The sequence below is a fragment of the Perca fluviatilis genome, chromosome 1, assembly GCF_010015445.1.
Source record: "Perca fluviatilis chromosome 1, GENO_Pfluv_1.0, whole genome shotgun sequence".
Classification (NCBI taxonomy): Eukaryota; Metazoa; Chordata; class Actinopteri; order Perciformes; family Percidae; genus Perca; species Perca fluviatilis.
In genome coordinates this window covers 25,456,986-25,476,746 of record NC_053112.1, presented here as the reverse complement: position 1 = coordinate 25,476,746, position 19,761 = coordinate 25,456,986, and the positions used below count along the sequence as shown (strand labels likewise).

General features: G+C 41.5%; 2 protein-coding genes across 2 annotated transcripts; one reads left to right on the top strand and one right to left on the bottom strand.

The window, feature by feature from the left end:
- Positions 1 to 188: 188 nt before the first annotated feature.
- Positions 189 to 17,053, bottom strand: gtf2e2 (general transcription factor IIE, polypeptide 2, beta). Its single transcript, XM_039782054.1, has 8 exons — positions 16,796 to 17,053; positions 15,789 to 15,953; positions 4,657 to 4,739; positions 3,881 to 3,988; positions 2,211 to 2,393; positions 2,032 to 2,125; positions 1,484 to 1,599; positions 189 to 1,305 (listed from the first exon to the last, which is right to left on the bottom strand). The coding sequence occupies exons 2-8, from the start codon at positions 15,946 to 15,948 to the stop codon at positions 1,186 to 1,188; spliced, it is 864 nt and encodes a 287-aa protein (XP_039637988.1). The 5' UTR covers positions 15,949 to 15,953; positions 16,796 to 17,053; the 3' UTR covers positions 189 to 1,185.
- On the top strand, positions 6,057 to 9,650 carry smim18 (small integral membrane protein 18). The gene is made up of 2 exons (XM_039784368.1): positions 6,057 to 6,355; positions 8,534 to 9,650. The coding sequence occupies exon 2, from the start codon at positions 8,539 to 8,541 to the stop codon at positions 8,860 to 8,862; it is 324 nt and encodes a 107-aa protein (XP_039640302.1). The 5' UTR covers positions 6,057 to 6,355; positions 8,534 to 8,538; the 3' UTR covers positions 8,863 to 9,650.
- Positions 17,054 to 19,761: the final 2,708 nt, after the last annotated feature.

Sequence of the window (19,761 nt, the reverse complement as noted above, 5' to 3'; positions counted from 1 at the left end):
TATCAGAATGTTTTCAGTGCATATATAGATTTTGAAAATGCCAACACTAAATGAGACATTTTATGTACGTACAGCGGGGAAAATAAGTATTTAACGCGTCAAAACTTCTCCCAGTAAATATTTCCGATGGGGCTATCGGAATGAAATTTTCACCAGATTTCAGTAACAACCCAAGTAATACACACATACAATGAAATGAAAACATTTATGTCCATGACAAAGGTTACGTGTAATAAAGTGGAATGATAATGGGAATACATATTGAACACATGGAAGGTGTAAAAAGGCATGGGAAACCAATAAACCAGCTGAAATCAGTCAGTATTTAGGAAGCAATCCTGCCCTGTATTAGTGCAAATTAATATCAGCTGGATTAGTCCTAATTGATGGCCTATAAAAAGGTTTCTCATTACCAAGGTGTCACTCAAGAAGCATTTCATGATGGGTGAAAGCGAAGAGCTGTCCCAAGATCTTCGCAAGCTTATTGTAGAAAAACATTGAGAAAAATGTTGACGCGTTAAATACTTATTTTCCCCACTGTATGTATTGTATTGATTCTCAATACTCATTTTGCAGCACATGTAAATCAAGCTACGCTGCAGTATCCTGTAACAGTGTAGTTTATTAAAATAAGTTCAAAAAGTTTTGAGTATTTTAAACCGCTATGCTGCAAAGTGAAAGAATTTCAATACTTCTAAATTCCAGGTGAAGTTATGTCTGAGATGTTTTCATGATGGATGAGAGACCTCCATGTCTTCTGCTATCCCTGTTAGAAGGATGGAATGTTGCCATCTGATGAGGATTGCTGCCCTTTAAAATAAAAGCTTCCACACACACCTATTTATAATATAAAAAAAAAAATCAAGAAAAAAAAAAGAAGATATTTACACACTTCAACCTCATTCACATTTTAACAGTAAGGTTGCAGCACCCCCTTTTTCCTGTCCTCCGGTTATCATGGATCAATAAACAATAAAAAAAAAAAAAGGATTCCACAACACAGTTGCTATTCACTCTATGTAATACAAGACCAATAATCACAGAAGAGTGCAAAAAAGAAAGAAAAAGAAGCTAGTTTTGAAAATTGAAAGTCTTTGCATTGCCAGGGTCTCCATCCCGAGCCACGTCGGATTTACAGATCCTTCATCCCTCCTCTGAGGGCGTGAAGCAGCGAGGGAACGGAGCTCACTTTTTAACAGGAACGCCGTCTGAATAGTCCTCCAGTACGCCTGCCAAGTGATTGTTGTGAGTCTTGAAGTGTCTTTTCCTCTGACCACCTTGCTTCTTCCTCTTTTGAACTGGTAACTGCGGGGAGCAACAGAAACGCAATCGGCGCTGATTAAGATGCTTCAAGTACGAATGTCAACATTCAGTGTTAAAATGTTAAAATATTTATTTCTAGGGAAATAAATCAGGGAAAGTATATTTAAATTTTGGAAGTTAGGATGAACATCAAGCAGATGGGAGCCCAGAGGACACTGACCACTTTCTTTGGTCCCGTTTCTTGCATGGAGGAGATGCCTTGTTTCTTCAGGTACTCATCAATCTTCTCTTCATCTATGGAATCAACGGGAACACTCCTCCACAATTTCTGGAATTCTACGATTGAAAGACAAGTTTTTAAGCCACAAACACAGCGATCAAACAGCTGGACGGCCAATTATTTCATGATTTTGACCAAGTACATGAAATAACAAAATAAACTTAGCGCTGGCCTGGATGAAATGGACAAAATAAATACGAAAGTAAGCCTAGGAAATGATTTTGATTTAGATCTGTAAGTATATCTGCAAAGAGACAAACATGTACACGTTAAAGTAAGGTGGAATAAACATGACCTTTATTATTACATACATATGTTTTTCATAAACCAAATCAAAAAAGTAGAAAAAAAATGCTCATTTCACTGAAGCAATTAATTGATTATCAAAACGTCCAGCAGAGAGAGAGAGAGAGAGAGAGAGAGAGAGAGAGAGAGAGAGAGAGAGAGAGAGAGATTACAGTTGGTTGACAAAGCTGATTTATGCTCACCTTCGTCTACTACAAACTGGCAGTGCTTGTCATTGTAGAATAGGATCTTTTTCTTATCGGGTCTTGTCACAAAGATGATCTGATCCCCCAAAGCCTGCAAACAATTCAGAGCTAATGTTTCTTCTCTTCAGACATACATGTGCTTTAGCATAAATGACGTGTACTGTGTCGTTTGTTACCTTGATGGCCTTGGCCGAGTTGGGCAGCCCCTCCTCCACGTCATCCAGCAGCACTCCTCCCAGGCCCAGCTGGTCGTGTTTGTCCAGCAGCCTCAGTAAGGCCTTCTTGTCCTTCAGGTTGTACTTGGGCTTGAAGCCGTACGTCCCATCCCGAACGTCAATTTTGGGGTTGTTGACCAAGGCCTGAGATTGTCAGAAAGGGAAGGAGGACATGTCAGGTTTTAAGTCTTTAGTTAAGAAGTAGACCTGCTCGGAGATGTATATTAACAGTTTTGTCATGTCAAAATATTATGTGAATGGATAGAATAATTTGCAAACCTTGACACTTCATTCCTCCTTTTGTACCTTTTATCTCTTTATGCCTCCACCAATCAGTCAAGTTGCAGTTCACATCCATGTCTGTCCAACCTCATATAATACATGTATTAAATACTTTAAAGGAATTAAATAATAATAAAAAAAAGGTATTATTTTTTGGCAAAACCTGGATGCTTCCCACACATCTTCAACCTTCAAAAGTTTCAAGATTAGTGTCACCAATTCAGAATCCCACCAAATGTCTCCCCTTCTGTTCCCGAGTTATAGTGTTGAATAATGGCCAGAAGTTTTTTTTTTTTTTGCAGAACCTTTTTGATGTCATGGTGAACTTGACCTTTAACCTCTTGGATGTAAAATGTCATCACTTCATCATTTTATCTGATTAGACATTTGTGTGAAATGCTACTGTTGCCATAATAAGTGCCGAAATTGATCAAAAACCCGTTTGTGAGGTCACAGTGACCTTTGACCACCAAAAATGTGATGAGTCCATCCTTGAGTCCAAGTGGATGTGTGTGTCAAATCTGAAGAAGTTCCCCCCAGAGGGTCCTAAGAATTGCGTTCACAAGAATGGGACGAACAGACAGACAACCCGAAAACATAATGCTACTGGCGCAGAGGCATTCGTATAAAGAGGATAAATATTTAAAAGGCAGGGTTGGTAACTATTTCCGATATACACTTTTTATATAAATTGTTGGAAATAGTCTTTACAACCCAACATCAATAAATAACTTATGGGCTCTGATAAAGGTCTGTCACCTGTAATTGCTGTAATCGTGCCCGTGCTCCACCTCTCCCGTGTACGAGCCTGAGCTCAATGCGCGTTGTCTGTAGTACAGTTTGTTTGAAACATTCGGTATGATAATATTGGCTGTTTGCTTACTGGTGAATGAGACATGAAGTGAAATTGCTGTCCTTTCTCTGCTCTGCTCTGAAGCAGTGGTGTTCATGCACGTCTGTGTGTGGGCGGAGCCCCGAGGGCGGGGGGGTTAGGGGGTCAGACGGAGCCCTGAGGAGATGCTACTTCTCAAATCTTGCTAGCTTTTCAACATTATCAACCCTGCTTTTAACGTATTGCGTTCACCTTCTGAAACATGCACACTTCAAGCCGATTTTCAGCTGCAGAAGCTCCAATTTCTGTCAACCGTATCTTTTACACATTACTGAATGTTGTATGATGTGTGTTATCGGCATTATTACTCAGCTTCGACTCCGTGGCTACCTTCTTTTGCAACATACAGGATGTTGTGGCTGTGGCTCACATCGGCCTACAGGTGACTTTGAGAGGGAAAACCAGTGTTGTGGGGATTTCAGCTGTAAAACAGGTCCCTGACACAAACAGAACAAACCTCAGTCATCAGCCATTGCTTCTGTTTCATGCTGATGTCAAGAAGTTTGGTCTCATCCAGGATCTCCTCTAGGGTCAGGCAGTGCGTATCACCATTCTGATGCCTTGTCTGAGATTTAAGAACAGAAAAGGACACAGATTTACATAAAGAAAACACATGCACAGCCAAGAAAGTATAAAATTGCAAAAAGAAAGCACTTCTTAGCTCACCCCTTTAAAAAGGGGTTTCAGCCAAATGTCTACAGTTATTTTACGCCTTACATCCCAACTGTCAGAGTATTTTACACGGTTTTAAACTGTGTGCTCAACAGATGGCATGAAAGATGCACACATTTAAAGGAAATCTGTCAACTTGATTGTGAGTTCTGCAGCGAGGGATGAGTCAGTTAGCTAGTGTGACAGGCCCTGGCTGCCTCTTTGCAGGGTCACAGCATGATAAACAAGCTGTTAACATATCAAAAGAAAGACTCAGGACCAAATGTTACATGACTGACTCACTGGGCTGACACAACAGACAACAAGTCAAGCTTTGAAATAGCTTTGATGGAGATGAGGACAAGCTTCAAATCTATCAGTTAAGTGGATGCTGTTTTTAGAGCTTAAAATCAACTTTGAGAACAATGTCCATGAGACCGAAACAGACCTTAGTTAAAAACAGTGTTCGTCTGCAGGGGCAAAAACGTTAAATATTGATACAATCAGAAATAAATTGCTAGAGAACATTCCTCTTTTTTTTTCTTTTTTTTTTAAAAAGACAAAATGTCTCCGGAAGCTTACCTTCATGTAATTGACTATCTTGGCTAGACAGCCAAACTTGTACCCAGAGCTCGTCTTGATGTTAAAGTTGCCATTACTAGACTCTGTAGAAAAAAAGAGAAAGAACAGTTATTATATTTAATGATAAATTATTTTATGATTTATACCAAAGGCTGACGCCAGTGGACTATATGGAGAGAAAGAAGATTTTTGTGAAAAGCTTTTTGTTGATTAAACTGTTTAATAGGGTTGGGCATAGTTCGGATTTTAACGATTCTGATTCCAATTCCGATTCTTTGAGTGGGGGAGTTGAAACGGGTCAAATGCCTATATTCAGTTTGACAGGGCTTTTTCCAATGTAAAATAAAGCCAGACTAGAGCTCTGCTTACTGTGCTCCAAGGCTACAACACAACAAGCGCCTGGCCGCTTCGGAAAACCAAAACTTGCGCATGTTAAATTGGGAAGCGATGATCGGATATGAAACCAAATCCTCTAAACGATTCCAATGAAGAAACGATTCTACTGGAATCATAATTTTTGAAAAGACTCCAAGTAGGAATCGGTTCTCGATGCCAAACCCTACTGTTTAAAATCAATAGACATGATTTGTACACCGGTTGGTATCAAACCCATCATAAGAAAAAAATAATAATAATTACATTATTTTCTATGGAGGTCACTAATCTTTATTTAATGAGTAGACAATTTTAATTGAATGCATTATTCTACATCTTTCTTATTGTCAACACATCCCATAAAAAGACCAAAACCAACAATATACAATACAATATACTTTCATTTTATTACAGGTTGGGGACTATTTTCAGCGGCGAATTAAAACACATTTGTTGTGCCAATGGCAGCAGGACAGTGTATGTGGGATTACCTCAAAATAAGCCAGTGGCCATATTTGTGTGTTCATGGTGACAAAGGAACAGGTCACCCAGGACAACAGTGTGGCTCAGTCATGTTTTTAATAGCAACCAACCAAAACAATGGAGCTCTATGGCACAGAGGAATACAATATATCAGGCTTTGGCTACATAGTCAAAACGTTCCTTGGATCAACTTCTTGTTAGTTTTGGTCTTTTCATGGGATTGTTGACAATAAGAAAAGTGTAAAATATCACCAGCCTTATTCTTTAATGTAACCAAAATATCCTAAAAATACTGCAGGAGTAGTACATGAGAGTGATCGGATCAGAATGATTTGAAGTCTGGCCAGCTGGTCCTATTCTCTGTTGGAGTCCAACAATGGTGCTCCTCTCCCCCATCCCCCCTCCCCTCTCCTCTGAGACTGTCTGAGGTCTGGACTCAGCACTCGCCAATCAACGTTTAAAACAGACACCGATTCATCAATGATTCATGGTGTGGGCGGGGGCATCTGCTGCTGTGAGCTGCACTGTGGGCAGGGCGCAGAAGTTGTGACAGGCCGATGAACGAATGGTGCAGAGGCAGGCCGAAAAGAAGAGAGCCAATGATGGAGAGAAGCCCGTGCATTTCAGCTGAGCCATGAAGAGCTGCAAGGAGTGGCGGAGGGAGCAAACGAGTGCACAAGCGACATCTGAAAGTGCGTGAGCAAGCTGAGGAGGAAAACAGGTCGAGGAGTGAACGCGGAGGAGGGAGTGAGTGGAAGACAAGAGCAATAGGTGGAGCACCACAGATAGAAGAGCGCATCTGTTGACTTGCGTCCTCTAAAAGACGGAGCCAGACACACAGGTGAGTCTGCATATTTGTCAGAATGGCATCATCAGAATAGTGTGTGCACGTCTGACATCAACAGATCATAACAATCCACAGTATACATTTATGCTACAGGCTGTAGGCTCTTCTGGGTCTCACTGTGTGGCTAGGACTATAAGGGTTTTTTGGAGTGTAATCCAGCATTCACAGGGTAAAATCATGCATTTTTAAATGCAGCATGTCTATTTATGAAGCCAATTCCTTCTGCATTAGAGGAATCAAAAAATTGCTAAGCACCACATCTAACAACTATGTATGGAAAATGTAATTCATATTAAAACAATTACTGAGCTAAAAGCTTTCGGTGTCACTTGTAATATTAAGGCCAAGACTGAGCAAGCACGCAATGGATTAAATAAACATGGATCCGCATGTCTGCACTAGAATACCAAACATCAGAAACTCTGTGTGTGTTTCTATGTATGTATGTGTATTTATATGCATCCTGCCTTTGTTTGTGAAGATGCACGACTCGGTGCAAACTGCAGATCTCAAGACAAATCAATGAGGGACTGACAGCTGTGTGGAGCCAGCCAGGGGAATTAGGAGTGCATAAGTGTGTTTGTGTGCGTGTGTTTGTTTAGTGAGAGACAGTCGCTGTGTTGACAGATAGCAATATATGATCCTACAACACCTTTAAGAGCCTGGCTGGGGTGGGGCTCATTTTGGGTGAGAAAACAGATGCTGTTGGGAGCCAATCTGTCATTATGTATGTGACTGCGGGGGGGAATACCAGGCGAGACAAATTAGTAAAAAAAAAAATAAAGAGGTTGTTGTCATGGCAATGAGTTGAAGGGAAGTTGATATGAGCTGGGTCTGCAATAAGAGGATGCTAAAGAGGGAGCTGAGTTGCATTAACTGAGAAGAAAATACCACAAAACACATTCTGTAAACCGAAGGGCGTCAATCTGTTCCAATAAACCGATTATCATCTCACAGTAAATGTAGTTAACTGTGTGACCCCTTGATAGTCATTATTTCCCTGCTTTACCTAGCTTAATTTAAAAATCACACCATGGAAGTATTTTCGCACTTGGGTAATTTCCTGAGTTGGAAATCTCTTGAGACAACTAAAGCCACGACAACAACGGCTTCTATCACATTACAGTGTCAAGTAACATGGAACAACAGAGTTCCCGCCATACAAAGAGCATACCTCTCTCCCTGTAAATGCACTAAAATATACTCTAACACATACAGGTCATACTCTAAGACGCCACAAATATATCCTTCATACATGAAAGACTGTTTTTACACACAGTAAGCCCAGTTGCAATATAAGATCGTAGAATAAATACACAATTTTATTTTAACCTCACACAGTTAATCGCGTGTAAAGAGAAGCACTTACGCCCCTCTTCCCCAACTCTGTGGTTAACTCAAGTAATCTGGGTCAGCTTTCTTGGTCTCAGTATGTGATATAAAATGGCTGTGGTTGTGTGTGTCCATATGTGTATTTGGAGCATGTATGTGTGTGCGCATATGTGTGTGTGTGTGTGTGTGTGTGTGTGTGTGTGTGTGTGTGTGTGTGTGTGTGTGTGTGTGTGTGGGGGCTAAGATACTGGCACTCGGTTTCCTGATGATTTTAAAATGGTAGGCTTTGGCTGAAAATGTGAAAGGATAGCTGAAGAGGGACAAATGGCCTGACAATGTGCATAATGCAGAACATCTTTTAACTTCATTGCTGGATTGCAGTTCCTTAACCTCAACACTTTTGTCACATACTATGGCCGAAGAATTGCAAACCAAGCGTAGATGCCACGTTTCCCTGTGCAGCCATTCTTTTCTACCAGGCTTTCACGTCTGTGTTTGTTCTGAGCAGATGGCCTCAGTAGGGTTTGTGCTCTTTTGCAATGCATCCTTTTGCTTTAATAACACATTGACTTCTCATTTAACTAACAATTCTTTTCTCTAGGGAGACCGTGGTGAAATAGTACATTAGCAGTGTTAAAGTAAAAAATGAAATTCAGGCACTTTTTTTTGAACATTCTACTACTTTCATTTTTTTAATCATTCTCTCACCATGGAAACAAACAACGTTCTCTAATGTGGTCTCCCTACTGCCGTCACCACCTCACAGCGAAACCCAGAACCAAACACTGTCACAGGCATTAACAATCTGTCTTTCTCCCCGTTTGTGTTGCTTCAAACCAGAAATCATGGTCAACATCACTGCCACTATACACCCAAGTAATCTCCCATGGCACCCCGAGGCGGTCCCTCTCTCCCGTGTCTCCTTGCAGGTCCAGGAGGTCTACCCTTTCCATGATGGATGGAATGTGGCCTGCTTCATCATCCTTCTGCTCTTCATCCTCACTGTGGTGTCTCTGGCTGCCTTGGCCGTGCTCTATGAGCTACTGGACTGTGGGTGCTGTGCCAAAGGGAAGACACATCACCAGCTACAGGAGGAGGGGCCGGGAAGCTGCGGCAAGCTCATGTCCAGCATTTGCAAAGAGCCGGAATCCTGCACTGAGGTGGTATAGGGGCAGCAAGGATGAAAATAAGGAAGCGTAGGAATTTGGGTTTCAGTTCTGAACTGGGCAATACCCCAGCGTAGACCCCGATGCCCTGAAAAAAGAACTTCTAAAAGTACCCAATAGTGGTTAAACTGCTCACAGTTAAGAGAATGTGGAGGGAAGAGACCAGATAAGGTGACAGAGCAATGTAAAAAAGGAAGAGGAGTGAGTCTAATTAGCTTTTCATTTCAGTTAGGAGGGGATCTTCTCACATCTACTACCACTTAACACACAGGGTGGACCCTGGAAGCCATATTTTACACCAGAAACACTACCAGAAGAAAGACAGAGCACCCAAATAGTTTACTAATAACAGTGCTAGAAATAGTGCTAATATGTGACCACGTTAACATAAAGAAAACTAGAAAAACCCTGTATCAGTTGGTTTAAAACTGAATACTGCACGTACCCGTGAGGCTGTAAATGCAAATGCCCTTTTATAAGATGTGGTAAAATGTGTACAGACAGAAAATGATGTCCATATCTAAAGACGTATCCTAAGTTTCCCAACAGGACCTGAAAAACAACAAACCTGAAGAACAACTACCAGATGACCAAGCTTAGTTGGATAACATTGCTGCTTTGAATAATGTCTGTTTTTCTCTGTTCTTTAGTAAATTGTATGCCGGTGTTGTACACATGTTTAGCATTTGGTTTGCTGCACAGTGATGTAATTTTATAATGTCATCTTGAGCACAATGTATGATTTCATGGGCCTTAACACAAAATGCCTAATAAATTGTCACTGAATTATGTACCAGCCTTTTTTTCTGCTAAGAGAACAGACATAAAGTATCACTTGTTATTGTTGCTAATATTTTGCAGACTTTCACTTTAAATTTCCAAAGGATTCAACAGAGCCTTCAGATTCTCAAAGTAGAGTACTGACTGACTATGATCATTTGTGCCAACATTGGGCTGTGCCTACCTCGCTGTGCTAGTTGGAAGTGCTTCTCCAGTATGCATAGATCAGATTTTTTTGGCCCAAAAAGGGACTTAATGGCACAGTTATACACTCATCCACTGTTTTATGGTTCTGCGGAGGCTCCACGCAGAGCTTTCGCCGTAGCCTACGTAAGTGGCCTGATACTTGTGCGCTGGTGTGTGCATCGAGCCGGCGTGTGTGTGTGTGTGTGTGTGTGTGTGTGTGTGTGTGTGTGTGTGTGTGTGTGTGTGTTGTGTAGAGAGGTAGAGAGAGACAGTGACGGTGATTAGCTTCAGAGCGAGTAGTGACTCTAGAGTCATAGTGAGAGAAACAAAGTGTCTCCCCTGTGCTATCTCACCAAGGTGAGACATCTGTAGCAAGAAAAGTTAACCCTCTTCTTGATTTCATGTTGTTTATGGAGAAGGAAAACCAGGATATGAGTCAGGGGATATGCAACGCTACCAAGCCATGGCAGCGCGACGTGCATCGCTGCGACGTGTAGTTACATTTTTCGAGAGGTGCACGTCAGGCTACGGCGTAGGATCCGGCATAGGTTTGTTTTCACGTACCTACGTGCATAGGTATAAAAGCTGATAAGTATAAATCAGCCTTAGGTGCACATACTTGGCGGAGGGGTTTAGGGGTCCTCCCCCAAGAAAATGTTACGTTTTTCAATTTAATTAAATGCAATTTCTCAACATTTTGGAGCATTATTATAACCATATGTGTCTACAATGTTGGAAAATTTAAATAAATAGATAATGAATAAATAAAACTCAAAAAGCTTAAAGAAAAAAACTTAAGTGGTTCCCAGAATGGCCTGGGTGCTGCGCCTAAGCCTTATAATGGTAGGGAAAACCCTGCTCATATTAGAGTGGACATTTATCAGACAAGCACAGTTTCTATGTCTGTATTTACTTGTATGGAGCCTATGTGTGGTTGTTTGTTGAACACAACAGGGATCTCACTGCACCTTTCGTTCTAAATAACTCTTAAATGCATACCTTTGGTTTTTAGTGACCTGGGAAAATATTACACCTTATGTAATCTGTTCATTTAATTCCACTACACTCATAACTCCCTGGTATTCCCCAAAGTTTTGTTTTTAACAATGGTCTGGTGTCAAAATGTCTGAGGTACTGTATGTCAGAGTGTTACACACAGTATACTGGATGCAACTGATAGGTAATGTTGTGTTCAACCTGTTTGGCCTCATGATGGCACTGCTGTCTCACGGTTAACTATGAATAAATACAGACACAGTGATGTATATGTTTGCTTACTGTCTCAGTAACACCATGGTGCAGCACCTGGGTGTCAGGTACAGACAGCGCAGAGCAGTGTTTTCCTTGATATCGGCGGGTTTAGATGACAGTAGCCCTGGAGATGAAGATGTACCTGACATGATGTGCATAAAAGTCAAAGAAGTTTACTATAGGTAAACAATTCAGTACTCAGAAAATCAAACTGCCAGTTTGGGATTGTGGTTCACAGGTTCTTAGTATGCAAATGTTTATATGCTAAAGTAGGCCAAAGTTCAGCGATAGCTACGTTGTTAGCTTCTAGCAAAAAGTCAGGCACTGCTAGGCACTGTTAGGCAAGGACACTAGTGGTGTGTCTCTCCAAATAGCCATCTAGTGGTAGGGGGTTTAAACACAACATAAACATGAACCACTGTCTTACATGAATATTTTTGCACCCCTAGTGGTCTCAAGGGAAGTTAGGACTGATGAGGGAACCTTATATAGCTACCACAACTGACTAGAACATACTGCTATAAACACAAGTAGTTTTTCTGGCCAAACTTCCAACTTGGGAAGCCAGAAAATCTCACAAGCATTGCACTCTCATGGAGAGCCTTGGCCTTCAGCTGTTGTGGTCATGCTGGAGAAAAGGAAAGAGGTGCCACATTTCCAGAGGCTAACGAATGCTCTAAAAGCCTTTGGTTTCCCCCGAAACAGAAGCACTTCAGCTGAGGAACTGCTGTCCATCCACACTTGAACGCCAAACAGTGGAGCGGCGCCCACAGTGTAGGGCTTTGACTTTTGCCCAAAAATCATATTCGAAGTTCGTTTGTATATTAATATTAGAATATATTCGAATATTTATTAATAATATTTTGACCATTAAATGCCTTCAGTTTAAAAAAAAATTAAAAGTCAGACCCTGGATTAAACACAAACAGTATGCTTTCGACAGGAAGTTCGGAGCTTTCACCGTAGCCTACGTAAGTGGTCTGATGTTTATACTCGTGTGCTGGTGTATACGTTGAGCCAGTGTGTGTGGGCGGTGTTGCCAACTTAGCGACTTTTTTTTCACAAAAGCGACTAGCGACAAATCTGACGACTTTCTGTAAAATAAAAAGGAGTCGCCAGTATTGTCCAGCGAGCACGCAATGTATTTCTCTCCTGTGGCCGCCGAAACAGTCACCTTTCTCTTCTGTTGTGTGACTGAGGAGCAGCCCCGCCCTCCCCTCTGTGCTCTCTCCTCATGTGCAGCAGCACTGAGCAGGCAGGTAGAAAGGGGAGAAGGGACAGGGTGCGGCGCCGGTGTAGGTAGGAGAGACAGCGGAACGCAACGGGAGAAAGACGCCGCTGATCTGGCCTGGCCCTGGGCAAGCCTGCCTTCTTTGAGAATTAGGGGGGAATGCAACGCTACCGAGCCACGGCCGAGAGACGTGCGTCTCCGCGACGTATAGTTACATTTTGAAATGCGTGAAAAAGCCTCGGAATTTGAACTGAAAACAACGTTTACAAGCAAATGCATAAAAATAAGGCCCGTAACAGGTTCGAATATTAAGGGCTGGCTAATATTCGTTCGAATATCATTATTTTTTTATTTTCGAATGATATTCGAATAACGAAGTTCGGAGTCAAAGCTGCTCAGAGAAAATGAGGTTGAAGAATAAATACATTTTTTTTGTCACTTTCTGATCCATCATTGTTGCTCTAATCTGTACTTTACAAACATCTGAACCCCCATTGCAGTGTGCCTGCAACAAGGCCCCATTGCTTAAAATCCATCCAGTTCTGACATGTGCTCTTACTCTGTTTACATAGAGTAACCGGCAATTTCCACTGGATGCGGAAAGTCTGTGGAACGTCTTCAGAGTCATTAGGTTTCCATTAAAGTCAATGTGTGTATTTCCACAGAGTGCGGAACGTCTGCGTCCCTACTCCGTCCCAGTTCCGTCAGTCCGCAGCCCTCCGGAGCAGATACACAGAGTGGGGATGCACGATGATATCGGCACGACATCGGTATCGGCCGATAAAAGCTTAAAATTGTCATCATCGGCAGATATGAATATTTCTGCCGATGAGCCATGCCGATAGGGTGTCTTGTTTACTATGCGCACATGACGACCATGAACGTAGCATGAGCGCCAGCAACTTAAACTTCCAACATGTCGGCTGTGTGGAGGTATTTCGAATGTAAAACAGATAACAAACTTGCTATATGCAGTACTTGAGCACAAGCGCGGTGAGCGAGGAGGCGTGTTCCACACTACAAATATGATTACGCATCTCAAGAGCCGTCACCGAGAAAAGTAAGAAGAAAAAACGCCGACAAAAAACCATCAGCAGCCTCTACTTCAGTCCTTTGACAAAGCTAGAAAATACAGCAGCGACCACCCAAAGGTAAAAGTTGAATTTTGAATGTATTGCTCTTGATAACCAGCCGTTGAGCGTGGTGGAGCTGCGGTATGCTATGCCCAGGCTATGCCTAGCCGGCGCTACTTTTCTGATGTGCAGTTATCTGATCTCCAGAGTGTTGTCGCCAGTCACATTGAAAAGCTCCTCGCGGTGCTAGTCACATTAGCTTTACCGCGGACATTTGGACATCAAGCGTGAGTCCTGTTAGCATGTTGAGCCTCACTGCCCAGTGGATAGACGAAGACTTCACCCTTAAAAAAGCTGTCCGACCTACACTCACATGAATGCTCCGGTTCTCACACAGCAGCTGCAATTGCATCTGCATTTGATAATACGTTTGTGAAATGGAAAATAGAAACAGAGATTCTTAGCACTTGTTGGCCCTTTTGCCTTCACTCTGCGGTCCAGCTCAACCCAAACCATCTTGATTGGGTTCAGGTCCGGTGACTGTGGAGGCCAGGTCATCTGGCGCAGGAATCATCACTCTCCTTCTTGGTCAAATAGCCCTTACACAGCCTGGAGGTGTGTTTGGGGTCATTGTCCTGTTGAAAAATAAATGATGGTCCAACTAAACGCAAACCAGATGGGATGGCATGTCGCTGCAGGATGCTGTGGTAGCCATGCTGGTTCAGTATGCCTTAAATTTTGAATAAATCCCCAACAGTGTCACCAGCAAAGCACCCCCACACCTCCTCCTCCATGCTTCACGGTGGGAACCAGGCATGTAGAATCCATCCGTTCACCTTTTCTGCATCGCACAAAGACACGGCGGTTGGAACCAAAGATCTCAAATTTGGACTCATCAGACCAAAGCACAGATTTCCACTGGTCTAATGTCCATTCCTTGTGTTTCTTGGCCCAAACAAATCTCTTCTGCTTGTTGCCTCTCCTTAGCAGTGGTTTCCTAGCAGCTACTTGACCATGAAGGCCTGATTCGTTGTTCTAGAGATGTGTCTGCTGCTAGAACTGTGTGGCATTCATCTGGTCTCTAATCTGAGCTGCTGTTAACTTGCGATTTCTGAGGCTGGTGACTCGGATGAATTTATCCTCAGCAGCAGAGGTGACTCTTGGTCTTCCTTTCCTGGGGCAGTCCTCATGTGAGCCAGATTCGTTGTAGTGCTTGATGGTTTTTGCGACTGACCTTGGGGACACATTCAAAGTTTTCACAATTTTCCGGACTGACTGACCTTCATTTGTTATAGTAAAAATGGCCATTCGTTTCTCTTTACTTAGCTGATTGGTTCTTGCCATAATATGAATTCTAACAGTTGTCCAATAGGGCTGTCGGCTGTGTATCAACCTGACTTCTGCACAACACAACTGATGGTCCCAAGCCCATTAATAAGGGAAAAAAATGTCCACTAATTAACCCTGACAAGGCACACCTGTGAAGTGAAAACCATTTCAGGTGACTACCTCATGAAGCTCATTGAGAGAACACCAAGGGTTTGCAGCGCTATCAAAAAAGCAAAGGGTGGCTACTTTGAGGAATCTAAAATATAAGACATGTTTTCAGTTATTTTACACTTTTTTGTTAAGTACATAATTCCATATGTGTTCATTCATAGTTTTGATGCCTTCAGTGAGAATCTACAATGTAAATAGTCATGAAAATAAAGAAAACGCATTTAATGAGAAGGTGTGTCCAAACTTTTGGCCTGTACTGTATACATCCAGAACTGCGATACATTCAACCAAAAGAGTGACCTTAATATATCATTTTATTTTTCAAGCTCTGATCATTTAGAAGGTCAGAAGGATGAAACTGACAATAGAAACATACGCTATTTTGAAGAAGCTACTCCGATTTTGAATAGGACATAACACAAGTCAAAAGAAGACAATCTTATCTGTATCCTAGTCTCGCTTTGCCAGAACTTCCTCCACAGCGCTGCGGAGGAGGGTCTGGCTAGTCCACACAACATTCCGGGATGGGAGAAAAAAAGTGCTCCGGTTTATTGGCATTTCTTTAAACCAATCCCAGTTGTCATGGCGGCGCTAAGCTCCGCACGGAGCCGCTGCAAAATAGCCTCGGGAAGTAAGTTGTTTTGGTGGAAGATGTGTACGTTCAAAAGTTGTTTTAGTCATGCAACAGAAAACTCAGATTGGACAGATAGTCTAGCTAGCTGTCTCGATTTAACCTGCAGAGATCTGAGGAGCAGTTAACCATAGTCCTCATAAATCCACCAGAGTTTAAAATTCTAATCCTACTAGTCTATCCCTACACAATGTACTTACAACACCAGGAAAAGGCCATTCACGGTAACAGTCAAACATATTAGAAATCAGTTTTTTGAAAAGTCTTCTTCACTTACCAGCATTGTGTTTGGAACCAGAGGAGCTCTCTTTGTCAACTTTAGGCTTCTTCTTCTTGTGTGAGCCAGAGTCAGAGGCAGCCTGTCTCTTCTCTACAGCTGGATTGGATAGAGCTCTTTTCTTGAACAGCTCCCTCTCCCTCAGTAGAGCTGGATCCATCCTGGCTGGCATGGCATAAAATATATCAAACAGCAATGATTTTAATAAGACAAAACAAAGCCATCAGAAATGACTCTCTCCAAACAGAGCCTCGTTGTTAAGGCAGACATTTCATATAAACCAGATATTTTTTTATCATGCAATGACTGAGGCAATCAAAAAGAATCTAATCGGTACAAAAAGTGGTATCACACTATAACCATAGCTTTTTTTAAGCAGTTTGGGGGCTCTGGGGGGAAAAATGTGCTTCTGAGACCCCATTGACACCTCCGCCCCCTGTGCATTGTACACGTTCTCCGTTGCCTACTTCCCTATCACGTACAGTGCATGCAGCAGACTACACATTCGAGTTTCATTATTTCTACAGAGTCAGAACCAGTACTCTTATGCTGGTGTCACAGTACCTGGTCCTTTGGTTTCAGTTGGTAATTTATGATACACATTTCTTTAAGAATTTGTAACGTTAACGGATCCCAGCAAACAGCAGCTAAACTGGGACATGTAGCTAAATATTGAATGAAAACGAATGATCTACGCTCTTGTAGAGTTAAACTGGCGTCAAAATGTAACGTTAGGTTGACAGCTAACGTTAAGTTAGCTAACATTACCATAGCTAGCTAGCTCCAAGTAACTAACGTTGTTCTAGCTAAGTTAGCCTTACGTTGTTGCTTTATTGCGATAATGTGAACCCACAAAATAGCCACATAACGTTATCTAAGTTACCAAACGCTCCCGACGAACGTTACTTAGTTTGTATATTTGGATAAGCAAACGTTACGACAAAGTCTGACATTTGGTTTGTTAGTTAGCGTTAGCTAGCTTGCTGATTTGTACTTGGTGAGCATACCTGATACTTTGTTCCTGCTCTCACAGAATGTGACGGGTTAGTCCAGGAGAACTAGCTCGCTATGTAATTTCGGCGGATTTCTAACAGAAGGAAATGCTTCCTTCAGCAATTCACCGCTTTAATGTCTTCCTTCAACGATAATGTAAGTTAACATTATCTAACTAACTTCACACACAGAACATCTCTGGCTATTTTTCTCATGCTTTACTCTCGTTGCTGGTTCGATTCTTCGGACATCGACAGCGAGTCCTTGGACGACGTCATCACGTACAATCACAATTCAACAGAAAGGAAAATACAAAAAAAGGTATGCGTTTTATATTACACTGTATAGTACGACAAAACAAAAGCAATTATTGAAAACACATTATTAGAAAAACAAAAGTAAATATATAGTGTACCAATCCACTTGAATGTGAATGGTAATTGTAGGAACCACCTCAGAAAGAAGATAGCCTATTATAAAAGAGGGGGCAGATTTTGAAGGAGCTCATTTTATGTGTTGTTGGTTCATAGTGTGGTTAACTATCACACATCTTATCCGTGAATTTAGAAGTATCCACTCGCCAGGGAGTAAGTGGCTCAATGGCTCCACTTAGTGGTTCGTTTGTGCCACACACACACACACACACACACACACACACACACACACACACACACACACACACACACACACACACACACACACACACACACACACACACAGACAGCATGTTCCTCACGCTCTCTTCGTGTCTTCCAATGATAATGGAATTCAACTTAATTCAACCAATTTTTTTAAGGTATGGAAAGGCTTTCTATTCTGACTGAGTTATCAGTAAACAGATACTGTACTGGGCTACTGTATCTCCAAGCATGAATGCCTTTTTTTCAGTGCAGGGAGATGAGAGATGAAAGCAAGTTACAGACATACTATCAGGAACAAGTCAGAAAAGAAAGAAAGGAACAAATTGATTGTTGATGTGCTGCTAAATTAGTCAAGCTCAGATGACTACCACCAATGCACTGCTTTACAGTAAATAATGCTGCCTGGTCAGTAATATTCTGTCTGGCAAGGCGAGACTAGTAATGTTCCCCAGGCTACCTCAACAAATCGGTGAAACAACTTCACAAACAAGTCCAAGTTTCAGGTTAATGTTTACTTGTTGTTTCAGTATATACGGTTAAAATAAATTATGATTCTTCAGGACCACAGTGCTTATGTGGAAAGTTAGAGATTGCACTGATGAAAGTCCTGGCATCCATTGAAGGAATGCTTTGGCTTCACAGTGTTCTGGAGATTAATGCATGGAGGCAAACCTTACACGCGTTTAGATGTGAGGCCCTTACAGCACTCCTAAACCCATTGGTGTCCTCTGGCAGCCTTTCAAATAAAAAATCAACTCCCTAAAGGAACTGACTATTATTATGTGCTTATAGTGCAACTTTGGCCATGGCTGAGGCTATAATCTATTCTGCACATTGATCAATAAATATGATTCAGCCTTACTAGTCACTATACTCACTGCATTCAAAAATGTGCCATATGGGAGGCTGGAGCTGGTCAAATGTTTGCACGACAGAGACAGTTGTTATGAAACTGAGTACATCAGTTCATCCAACTGAAGCTGGACTTTGCTGACTGAAGATGAAAGGCAACCCCACCACAGGGTAATCAAGTGAGAGAGAGTGAGATAAGGCTGCAGTATAACCAGGTCACCAAAGAAAATGGAAAGCTAAGTACCCAGGAGCAGCAGAGCGAGGAATATAAGATACAGTAGAGCTGGACCATAGCGTTTAGCTGAAACTGTAAGAGGGGAATAGAGGGCATTTTTCCAAAATCAGTTCTCAAGTCCTGCACATGTATAAGCTTTCGCGCATAGATTAATTGGGATTTAACATAAAAGATGCTGCTTCATGTTTTCAAGCATTATGCAGTAACTTGTTTTAATGTGAAAGCTGCTTAGATAACATTAAGAAGCATTTTACAGCTTTATTTTCTGGTGTGATTGGCTTGAACATACTGTAAGAGTGTTTTCTTTGTGAATTCAATTGATTTGTGAGGTGAGGTGCATCAAACCTTTGATTCATAGTATTTTGGAATCAGTGGGCTGTCACATTAAAGCCCTTGAAAACGTGGCTTCAAATCTTTAAGTATTTCTCTTAAACATTTTATTAAGTTAAACACTCAAACACTCAGCTAATCTGCTTTACCTGTGTTGGTGAAATTATTCAATAATTAAAATGATCAAATGCTGAGTGGTACAGGGCAGTATGTGACATCACTCTTTCCATCGATTTTAAACCTGAGAAAAACACAGAGAAATGTGAAACCACAACGTTTGTAGAAAATAACAGAAAATAGTGTGCTCATGAAGGACCTCATTGCTTGAAAATACGCATTGAGAAAATGATTTTCAGGGCCTTTGAAGAAATCTGAAAGACCATTTTACAAATATATATTTAATACAATAATTGTGGAAATAATATGACTTGCACATCTTACCAGTTGTTAAGCAGTCTGCCGGTCTATAAACACACAACCCTGCCTATGAGGTAGGTATGCTGTGTGACTTAGAAATGGGTAAAATAACAAATAAACAAATTTCACAGTTGGTAGTAATGTATCCATTCATACACCACACACACATATACTATACATGCTCACTGAATTGGTTTTAACAACCCACAGTGAGTTTGCTTTTCTTTAGGGGTGTGACGAGACACCCAGCTCACGAGACGAGACACAAGATTGGGTTCACGAGATCGAGACGAGATTTTAACATTATTTTAAAGAAAATTTTAATGAAGAAATAAAACTGGAAAAATAGTCCTTTATTTAATTGAAAGTCACAAAATGAAAAACGAGCACTGAAAGGTTTTGCCACAAACCCAAATGACTGGCTTCTCTCCGGTATAACTAACAGTTACACTGTGACTTATTCCATATGTACCATAGAGAGATAGTCTCTTCACTCAGAGAACCA

Excerpts from the sequence above, each read along its gene's own strand:
- gtf2e2 (XM_039782054.1), bottom strand. The coding sequence starts at position 15,948 with ATGGATCCAGCTCTACTGAGGGAGAGGGAGCTGTTCAAGAAAAGAGCT. Across the intron at positions 2,126-2,210 it reads ACTCGGCCAAGGCCATCAAG|GCTTTGGGGGATCAGATCAT; the intron begins GTAACAAACGAC and ends AATTGTTTGCAG. Across the intron at positions 1,600-2,031 it reads CCAGTTTGTAGTAGACGAAG|AATTCCAGAAATTGTGGAGG; the intron begins GTGAGCATAAAT and ends TTTCAATCGTAG.
- smim18 (XM_039784368.1), top strand. The coding sequence starts at position 8,539 with ATGGTCAACATCACTGCCACTATACACCCAAGTAATCTCCCATGGCAC.